This window comes from Egretta garzetta, unplaced genomic scaffold (genome assembly GCF_000687185.1).
Source record: "Egretta garzetta isolate BGI_Z169 unplaced genomic scaffold, ASM68718v1 scaffold177, whole genome shotgun sequence".
NCBI lineage: Eukaryota > Metazoa > Chordata > Aves > Pelecaniformes > Ardeidae > Egretta > Egretta garzetta.
The window spans coordinates 88,756-99,862 of NW_009260338.1; the positions used below are offsets into that span (position 1 = coordinate 88,756).

Sequence of the window (11,107 nt, forward strand, 5' to 3'; positions counted from 1 at the left end):
ACCTGCTCCCCCATGGACCTCCCTGGGCTGCAGGGGGACAGCCTGCCCCACCATGGGCTGCACCAGGGGCTGCAGGGGAACCTCTGCTCCGGTGCCTGGAACACCTCCTGCCCTCCCGATGTACTGACCTGGGTGTCCGCAGGGCTGCTTCTCTCATATATTCTCACTCCTCTCTTTGGCTGCAAATGCCCTGTTTGTTTTGGGTTTATTTTTTTCTTTTTCCTTTTCTTAAATATGTTATCCCAGAGGTGCTGCCACAATCCCTGATGGGCTTGGCCTTGGCCAGTGGTGGGTCCATCTTGGAGCTGGCTGGCACTGGCTCTGTCAGACACAGGGGAAGCTTCTGGCAGCTTCTCACAGAAGCCACCCCTGTAGCACTCCCACCCCTGCAAAATCTTGCCACACAAGCCCAATACAGAAGCAACTACTAGATACACCAGCCAACTTTGGTAACCTTTTGTAAATCAAAGTCACACCAATCTATCTGAAACTATCCTAGAATCAGAAAGTAAATATGTACCAAAATGCAGCTTCTTAAAATCACGTGCTACATCCTGTATTCTTTCCAAGCGCTTAAAGCTTTCCTTGTCTTGTCATAAGGGAATATGCACCATCTTCAAAATGGGATATTACTTAAAATTAAGAAATCATCTTGGGGGATGAATCATCACTTCAAAGAACAAGACTGTGCTTAACTTCTGATGCTTCAAGGGTGAGTTTGCTTTGGATATGTTGAAATTTTGAAAGGAATTGTTTAACGAGAAAAGCAAAAGTGAAGCTGCTGACAGAAATCTCTCAAAATTCAAATTAAGTTTATTGACACAGGAGCAACACCAAAAAGAAAAAAGTGAAGCTGAAAAAGTTATTCTAGCTTCCTGGAAATGCCACAATAAGGCTGTTCTCGCTCTTGACTTGCTACTTAGAAATTTCAGAAAAAACACAGATTTTTTCCCCTGTTCTGTCACAGATGGTCACAGTGAACTCATGGGAGCGGCACACAGATGCCTACGTACATATACCTCCTGCATGACAGTACTCAGGTCTGCTCATGTCTGTTCTATGGTTCCATATGCAGAATTTGGAGAAAGCGCTTAGTCTTATAACTCTTAGTTATTTTTCTCTTAGGAGCAGAAAGAACCCTGCAGAAAAATATATACAGTGGCACAAAGACATGAAAAGGATATCAACTATGTTTTTAAAAGTAATAGACACAATTTCACTTCTTAAAAGTGAGAGGAATGCTTTCCATACTTGTCTACAAAGATAAGGTATTGCATTTGTGAAATTGTCTTTTTGCTACTTGGTGTGGACAGGAGAATACCAAAGTGTGCTTGTGGACATCAAACTTATTCCATAAAGTCTTTTGATTTGCAATTAACAGCAAAGACACCAATTCATATTCAACTAAAATAAGCCATTTACAGGAGACGTATTTTTATTTTGGAACTCTCAAAAATCTAATAAAACATACTGAAAATAAGACTGCAACATGAAAGCATCTGTCAAACCTCTCAGAGAATAAATTAGTTGCTCTAATTTAGACAAGCTAAGAAAAAAACCCCACCAAAGTAAATTGTCACCCTACTTCTGTGAATTCCTGATGTCTCAACAGCTTAAAAATTAGCATCACTTTCAGGTATAATTTACATCTTCTGAACTAATAACACATGAAATTAATTTTTTCTTTCATTCTGTTCAACAAAAAGTTGTAGCATGAATTTCATCATCATATTACCACATACAAAATTTATAGTTATTTGGAATTTTTTTTAACCACAACACAAGTGACCAGGATATCAGCACAAAGGCTGATGCTCTGGAAAGACAGAAATAAGCAGAGTAACCAGAACTAGGAGTTATGCCCCATTAGCAATATCATATAGCATGTCTGCAGAATGAGATAACTGCTTAAGGGCAGAACCTGAAAAGTCATCTTTAATCACCTTTAGGAGTATATTCAGGCTTTATGAAAGGCTTAATTTCTACTGTACACACTTATTCAATCTAAGAAAAAAAAAAAGCTTACCTATTTTTGCTCCCTGAACTGAACCAGAGAACATCTGCATAAAATTAATCTCCAAGCTGTTGTGTCCCCCATAAAAATCTCGTATTTTTGTCACTTTCCTCTGACAGGGCAAAGGACCACCCGACTAAGGCCGGGCCAATCATTCACCCAGCGTAAAGCATTCAGACGCCACTGAAATAGTTTCATTATACTTTACATGAAGCATTACTCACACTCATTTAATTGCACTGACAAAGGAAATCCATTCTGATAGAAGGTACAACATTGGAGAGTTAGTCAGCAAATTATGCTGGAGTACCAGAAGCAGCAATAATTGTGCAGACTTCTAAACTGCTCTGCCAACATACTTTAAGCAGTCCCTGGAAGAGCTCTCCTCTACAACACTGCCAGACAGAGGAAGAAGTTTACATTAAGTACTTTTCCTTCTCTGAAAAGACCAACAGAAGAGTGTCAATTATGAATGGACTGGGACATGAATAATGCAACAACGAATGAGATAACTAATCATATGTTATCAAGACTGATATGTAACAATCAAGTCCTGTTGTCCTTGGGTTGGATTTGAACTAGTCACAAAGAATCCCTGCTTCTAAATTCTGCCTGTAGTTTAAGAAAAAACAATAAAGGACAAGGAATATTCTAAGTCCTAGGAACAACTGTCCAGAGACCATTTAAAGTCAGCTCTATTAGCATCTTTATGAACAGAAAAAGGTTTAACAACGGCCTAAAATAAATAAGCAAAGCTATATCAGAGTTTGGAATTCTCTAGAAAGCTAGAGCTTTGAAACTCAGGATACCACAAGCTTACCTTGGTGGTCCAAAAAGTAGGAGGGGTGAACACCTTCAAAAACTAGAAGAGAAGGACTACTGACTTGACTGACTCTGAATTTTTGGGGTCTATTTTGAGCTCTGTCCTTACCTCCTTCTTTGACCTTGGCCATATCACTCTGCTGCTAATTTTCTGTGCTGCTTTATGGAACACAAACACGGTGACTTTTATAAAGCACTTTGCTAACTGGCACGAACACCCTCAGCAAAATCTTTCATCGTAGTGCAAATAACAAACGTATTTTGCTGAGCCAGTCAAAAAAAGAAAAAAAAAAAAAGACAAATATGCTTTTGCTAGTGCTCTGCAGCATTAGTTAACTGGAATTATTCCTATGGCAATGATGGCACATCTAACATTGACAGACAAATAGAAACAAACAGGATCAGCTTCATTATTTACAATACTTCACTAAAACCAACAGGACTGCCCTTTTTGATCCCAAGCATTACATGCCAAGCACCTTCCTCTGGCCAGAAATGAGACTCAAATCACAGATGCAAGAAAGGGAAACTCTACAAGCTGTGCTAAACACAGTGATGTTGACTTCAGTGGGCATTCCTAGTTGCTTTTTTCCTATAGCTCAGCATTTCAATTATTTAGGAGCCTTCACATTGGGAGAGGCCTACTACCAATTCTGTAACATACGGTCAGTGGAGCACCAACATGCAGCTGAAGAAGGAAAGGTTAGCAGTATCGCCAGATGAAGAGAAGAAAAAGAAGCCAGAGAGGATTCTGTCAGATTAATGAGATTAATTTTCATATGGAATAAATTAAATCTCTCAAATCAAATGCCAAAAGAGGGAAACACTTATCTCCTCACACAGCAAAACAAAATAGCCTTCCTGGTTTATCTTCTTTCTCTTGTGTAGTTATATGACTGACATGAGAGTTGGTAATGCCACTGGAACACTCGCTTACCAGACTCACTGCCAAGTGAACTGACACTCAGCAAAAGAATTTCAGGGTCTCTAAAAACAAATCACAGGTGTGTAATTTGTTCTGTAATGATCTTTATGTACTCATATCCTGATAGCATCACCAAAAGCAATGAAACAGGCAGCCCTCAGAACCTCCAAGACTTACCATAAAAATCTCCCTCACACAAACACAGTACTGAAAATGTACAGGGCACTTTTCCTACAATCTAAATGTACTAGCATTAAATGTAAAGTTATGATAATGAAAATGAGGAAACAAAACTGAAGAAAAATGATGGAACAGAAAAAACGTCCACCTTTTTGGTTAAAAGGAAGAAAACAAGCAATTAGTTTGGAGAGTGCTTTTTGACAAGGAGAATCTCAAGAAACAGACACCTCCTGGAATTGTCAAATAATCCCCTGAAGTTCAGTCCCAATACAAGACTAAGTTACCTCCCAAAGCAATCAAAACCTCATGTTCTTTACTATGCCATCAGAAATGTTGAGAACCATTCTGAGCATTGTTTTGGTACCTACTACTAGAGTCCACAAATTGCAATAGTTTAGGTTAAAAGGAATTTTTTTTCAAATCCTTATACATATATAATGGGGTAATTTTTCAGACTTGCATTAAGGTGCCCACTTGACTTATTTTACTGTTCAAAACATAATGTGACCTTCTTAAAAGGTTCATCATGAAGTACTGTCCTTATGCATTCTGTCTAAATATTGGCAGGCATTTGAAAGCAAGGCATTCTCAAATTTTCTACTAGAACAGAAGAAAATAAGATTTTAAATAAGGCAACTCTGCTCTTTCCCACTCCCCCATCTTGTTCCCCAACTCCAAAACTAACTCATCCTGCAGCTTCAGATGGATAGTGCGGGTCCCAGCTGGTGCCTGAAGGCAAGATGAGATGTATGAGAAACACTGTCTATTACTAAACGTAGGCAGTACCAATCAGTAGATCAATACAGCTGATGCTCCCATGACAGCTCTACAGTACTTGTAGATGTTTAGTACCTGAAAAAGATTCTTGCAGGCACATTTCTTTCAAGTTCTTGCAAGCAGAAGCCATTCCTTCTCCAGAGTGGGTGGTAACTTGTGCAAAGAAAATGCTACAAGCCTGTAATTCTACAGGCACAAAGCTAACAACATAACCTGTTCCGGATTATCCACAGTAACTCAGAAAACTAAATACATCAGAAAAACACATAAAACAAACCATATATAAATCAGGATGCAATAACATACTTAGTCCACTAATCTTTACAAAACTTGTAAAAACCTTTCCATAGAAAACAGAGCAGAGGAATGTCCAAGATGCTTATTACATATAATGGAAAAGGGATTTCAGCAATGTAGTGACAAAGTATTCAGGAAAGACGTGACTTGGGCAGTCCAAAGTTGTTTATCCTCCACGTAACCATGAGTTAAGCCTACCTGCATGTATAGGTAATATAAAATTCTTTGGGGAAAAAAAAACAAGCCACAAACAGAAAAGACCAACAGCACCCCCCAAAAAGCTCCACCCTTGCCCTAATCTAATATTTATGACACTTGCTTTATAGATACACCCAGAAAAGAACATGTATTTTCAAATGTTTCTAACAGTATATATTTTTTTAAAATTTCTCTTCCACCACGCAGCACACAATGAAGAACTCTATATTGCCAAACTAAACAGCTGTTGTAATATGTCAAACCCATACCAGAGGTTACTAATTCATCTTATTTCAAAACAGAGTTACAAACCACTTAATTTTCCTTAAAACATCTGAAGTCCTTCTTTCCAGTACCAGCTCCTGCATTTATTTAGTTTCCCAAATGTAATACTGCTTTTTGCAAACTTAGCTGGGCTAGAATTTTTCTATACCCATCACTTCTGTACTAGATCTGATGATATCTTTGGTCAAGACCACAAGGTAAGTTCTCTACCTCTCTCCTCCAAACAAAGGATGTCTTTGAATCCTTCCACAGGCATTCCACTCATTCTTCCTCTTCCTTTACTATTGCTTCTTCCCAAATGAGAATTCTAGTAATGTATGTAGCAAACGCCTCAACTTCTCACTGACAATTTACAGTGCAGCACCATTACATACTGCTGATTCACTATGACAAGAGACATTTACTCTTGCTGCTGACAGTACAGATGTTTTCTAGCATCCATATCAATGGTTCGTTGGTGACACTGTGCACTGGTGTCCCTCTGGTTGGGCTGGTTCTCTGGTTGATACATTCCCCTTACACAACTTGCTGACTCTAGTCTGAATAAAACGGTGAAATACCAGGAGCTAACAGCTTCTTGCCTTAGAAATAACTTTCATTCTAAACCTCAAAAATGTTCAGATAGCATTAAGCAATAAAGTCTGAACAGCCTGTTAGCAAAATAAGCAAGTAAATGTTTTCTTAGGTGAGGAGGAAAGGCCCGACATTTAAAGGCAACTATTTCTTATTCACAGATGCAGCCAGTCATCCATTAACCAAGCCAATCAATCCTTCATTTTACAGCATTTACCAATAAGCCCATATATACTACTATGTATAAAGGAAGGGTTTAGATATTAGGAAATCTTTATAGACATTAAGATTGCCTTACTCTAACAAAAAGGGAAACTTTAATAGTAGAAGAATAGTATTCTAGAAACTAATTTGAAAGCTCTCATAGCTCCTATTTTCAAACTCACTAACATAAGTTAATAATACTTTTTTTTTTTCCATTCACAAACTATGTAAATTCACTGCCACAGGGTTTGAGGCCAAAAAACCATAAGATTCTACAAGGCCTGGAAATTTACAGCATTGTAATGGTTAACACTAGCTCTAGTGAATCTATTTAAGATATTAAAATTCCCATCTGTCAGACCTCTTTGCTAGATGTTACTGCCCTCAAAACAAAAGAGAACATGTGCCTGCATCCCAACCACGCAGTTCATAGCGCTTATTAACTCAAGCCATAAATGAAAATGAGTTCATACTAACACATCTATCTAAACCACTGCAGCCAACATGCAGGTACGCATTTGCTCTTGCTGACTAAACATAGACAGACAGACAGAAAGGCTGAACATACCAATAAGCCCATATATACTACTATGTATAAAGGAAGGGTTTAGATATTAGGAAATCTTTATAGACATTAAGATTGCCTTACTCTAACAAAAAGGGAAACTTTAATAGTAGAAGAATAGTATTCTAGAAACTAATTTGAAAGCTCTCATAGCTCCTATTTTCAAACTCACTAACATAAGTTAATAATACTTTTTTTTTCCATTCACAAACTATGTAAATTCACTGCCACAGGGTTTGAGGCCAAAAAAACATAAGATTCTACAAGGCCTGGAAATTTACAGCATTGTAATGGTTAACACTAGCTCTAGTGAATCTATTTAAGATATTAAAATTCCCATCTGTCAGACCTCTTTGCTAGATGTTACTGCCCTCAAAACAAAAGAGAACATGTGCCTGCATCCCAACCACGCAGTTCATAGCGCTTATTAACTCAAGCCATAAATGAAAATGAGTTCATACTAACACATCTATCTAAACCACTGCAGCCAACATGCAGGTACGCATTTGCTCTTGCTGACTAAACATAGACAGACAGACAGAAAGCCTGAACAGCTGCATGCAGGCATCAGGAAAGGACGCGATGATCTTTAAATCGCTGCAGCAGTTTGCTCCCACACTCATAAATAATGTTCTATGCATGCATTTGACTTCAAGGCAATTTTAAGTTGGGGAAAACAGACATGCTACAAAAACAATACCCAAGTGGCAGACAATAATGCTATTAGTATTAGAGAGTAGCAATTCTCCATGATTTCCAGATTTGTAACTACCAAAGTTCAGTTCCCATGCTCTAATGGGTCAGCCGCATCCCGTGTAAAGCACCACAAACATCAGCTGAAGTCCTGGATGTACGAGGGAACCCACTGGGACATTTCATTTACCTGAGTTAATGTTTCTGTCAACACCAGCTTTATGGGGGATAGAAGATCCAACTCAGCAGGGGCGTGCTAAATCTCCCATAAGGAAAACAGGCTTGCATCTCATCTACACAGCAAAGTCCAGCAAGCAAAATGAAAGCTTGGGAGCCTTTATGTTTCCAAAGGAGCATTTATCATTCCAAAAAGTGGAAGGATAATACACTTTTTAAGTTCAACAAGACTTTCCAACATATAAGAGTCTGCTGAAACGCCAATAAAACTGAGACAGTCTGTGTGTGTGTGTGTGTATATATATATATATATGAACTAATAGAGAAGCACACTCCATTTACAGTTGCTTTTGCCTCCAATCATTTAAGTTGCTTCTACCAAGTGAAAGCATTTACATGTTTCCTGTGGTCTGTAGCACCGTACTGTAGAAAAATAAACCCTTCTGGGATTGAATTAGAGGATACAGTGGTTCACAAGAAAGGAATGCTAAGTTAACATTATGCCCCTCTGTACTTTGTACGATTTCTTTCCAAAACCCTACCCCAGCACCCTGGCTGTTCACCGCATAGCACTTACTGTTGCTGGACTTCAGGTCACGGTGAATTATGGGAACAATTGCTTCCTCGTGCAGGTAGTTCATTCCCCTCGCAATCTGTACTGCCCAGTTGACTAGTATGTCAGGAGGTATCCTTTTACCAGACAACACTCTATTTAGTGATCCTCCACGGGCAAACTCCATGATCAAGCAAAGATTAGGTTCCTTCAAACACACGCCTCTGAGGGCAATGATGTTGGGATGCTTTAACATTGCAAAGAGCTTGGCCTCTTGGCGGACATTCTCAATGGTCTGGCTGATGTCCTCATCAGGGTCATAGCGGGCTGCCTTGACAGCAACTTCATCTCCTATCCATACAGCTCGATACACTTTTCCGAAGCCCCCTATGCCAATGATTTCCTCCAGAACAAGCTCTGAGAAGTCGATCTCCGGAAAAGGGAAAAAAAAAAAAAAAAAAAAAAAAAAAAGATATAAACATTTAGCAACTATGCAGCCTGTGCATCAGCTGAAGGTCCATGTTGCCCAACCTCACCCTTACCCTTGGAAGAAGGACCAGTTTTCACTCCAAACCAATACAAATGAAAGTAGTAGTCCCTTCTGACAACCCTTCATTGCCAAATAGTATGGTAAAACAGATCTTGCAGTATCATAAAACCTGTACTAAGTACTCACTGTGAATGGTGATGAATTTGACCTAATGGCAGTCAATTATAAAATAGCCTCGTCTTAACACACTTAAACCCTTATAACACTGACACCCCTCTAAGGATAAACCCTCATTTCCTGTCCTCAATGACAGAACAAGATTCCAAAAAAGAAAAAACACACCACAGGCTAATCTTCATTGGCTTCACTACAGTGCTCAGTGTGCCATAGCTAAAATCCAACACAAAATGCATCTGCTCCTGCATTTGTCCCTTGTTTGAACGTCTTGTTCAACTGCCACTAACAATCTTTTAGTCCTTCCCAAATCATGCTTATTCTTCCACATCTCTACAAGCTTTGCCGATTCATTTCCCATGAGATCTGCTAACCAATTCTGACACTACTGACAATAGTGTGACAAACAGATGGATCAGACCACATAGAGTATGCAGAGCTAGCAATAAGAAAACCATTTTTTGATTAATGCATACTGCGATTTTATTACAGAAATTGTATGAAAGAACAGAATCATCATTTTCCATTCGTATGCTCTCACAGCTATACAGGCTGCCACAGTAACTAGTGGCTACTTGGCGTTGTATAATAAAAATCTACAGATGCAGATGTCTTAATTCAGCATACAAATTGCATCTGGAGCAAAAGATGTGAGAATATGTATCCTGTACAACCGTACACTAAACATAGTTTATGCTCACAGCTGGCCAAAAGAAACCATCCAATACTGACTAATGTAGAACGGAGAACCCACATACTGACCAATGAAAATATGCTGACATGGCTGAATTTACAGTAGTGGGAGGCCACGGGCGAGATACCATTGATACTGTCTGCCTGATATTTTGGTGGCTACCAATTACAGTCAAGGAAATTTTTAAAAGTTTTAAAGGAAAAAATACCATAATGCAAGGATTTAAGTAGAAAGTCACCAAGGCTTTTAGTACTTGCCTGCACTTGAAATGCCAAATCCAACATGGTTGCTCTGTTTTGTCTAGTAGAAAGAAAGCTAAGTCTGTAATGGACTTACTTGACGTAGGTATTAATTCAGAGTACTGTTCTATCTTACTGGGTTTTGTAGTTATCGGTTGATATAAACCTATCCCCTGTTTATAAAAGAAATTATGTTGTTGTATAAGGCAAGGGAGCAGGTTAGAGTCCACTCAAGTAAAATATTTTAGTTATGCCAATCAAATGTCTTTCCTAAGTATAAACCTACAGTACAAGATGCTGTCACATAACTGTATGGAGTTCATATTAACTCTGCTGTCCACAACTGCACTTTTTTTTTTTTTTGACTGAGCTCTGTGTTCCATGAACATGATTTTTAAAAGTCTGGCTTACTTTTGTAAGTTGGTCAAACCTATGAGCCAAGAGTTGACTACATATAGGGATCATATCATCAACCTTCCCATGCAGTACACCTGGACCCTAATAAGGATGCCTGTGTTGTTCTTCCTAGTGTCCCATGAACAAAAGAAAGAAGATAGAACACCAACCAGGAAAGTCTTCCAAAAGGAGGAAAGGCCCTTTCTGGTCCAGAACACAAAAATAATTTATTTGTCTGTTACTGTGAGTACATCTTTTAGGTAATGCTCTGAACTTCAAGGATTCCTCTCTCAAGGAACCAGAGAAGGTTTCACTCTGACAGTAGCAGCCCTAGTGTTCAAATGTTCATGAGCTACAGATTACTAAAAAGGATGAAGGAGTAGATTCTGACCAGAAACACTGAAATTTTAGAACGAGACTGTAATGACAGTAACTCCAGATAAGAGACTACCCTGTCACTGAGACTATACAAAAGGAGCTGCTCTGGCATTTCTCACTGATAAAATAGCTAAAGAAATGAGATGTTGAGTCCTATCACCTTCATTCAGTAGACTTTTCAGCAGTGGTAGAATGCTCACTTAACCTGCTCCTAGGGACAGGGTCAGTTAAAAGCCAGAAAAAGAACAAGCTGCAAAGCCAGATCGCCAGACCGCCTCCCCCCCCCAACTCCTGACGCACAACATCCCGGGGGCATTCCCAGTGTTTTTCCTCGGGCATTTTTTCCCGGGCTCAGAAGGCGCTGGAGGCCCCGCCGGGCTCGGGGCCGGGGGGCGGCCCCGGCGGGGCTGAAGGGACAGCTCCGGCGGCGGGAGGAGGAGGAGGGCAAGGGAAAACCCAAGACAAGGAAAGCA

General features: G+C 39.4%; 1 protein-coding gene across 1 annotated transcript in view; it reads right to left on the reverse strand.

Annotated features, from left to right (window-relative positions):
- Nucleotides 1-8,608, reverse strand: part of MAP3K9 (mitogen-activated protein kinase kinase kinase 9) — a 51,150-nt gene extending 42,542 nt beyond the window's left edge. The window contains exon 1 of the mRNA XM_035898008.1: nucleotides 8,288-8,608. Coding sequence (XP_035753901.1) covers nucleotides 8,288-8,519 — 232 coding nt within the window. The 5' untranslated portion in view covers nucleotides 8,520-8,608. The remainder of the gene's footprint in view (nucleotides 1-8,287) is intronic.
- Between the last annotated feature and the right edge of the window lie 2,499 nt (nucleotides 8,609-11,107).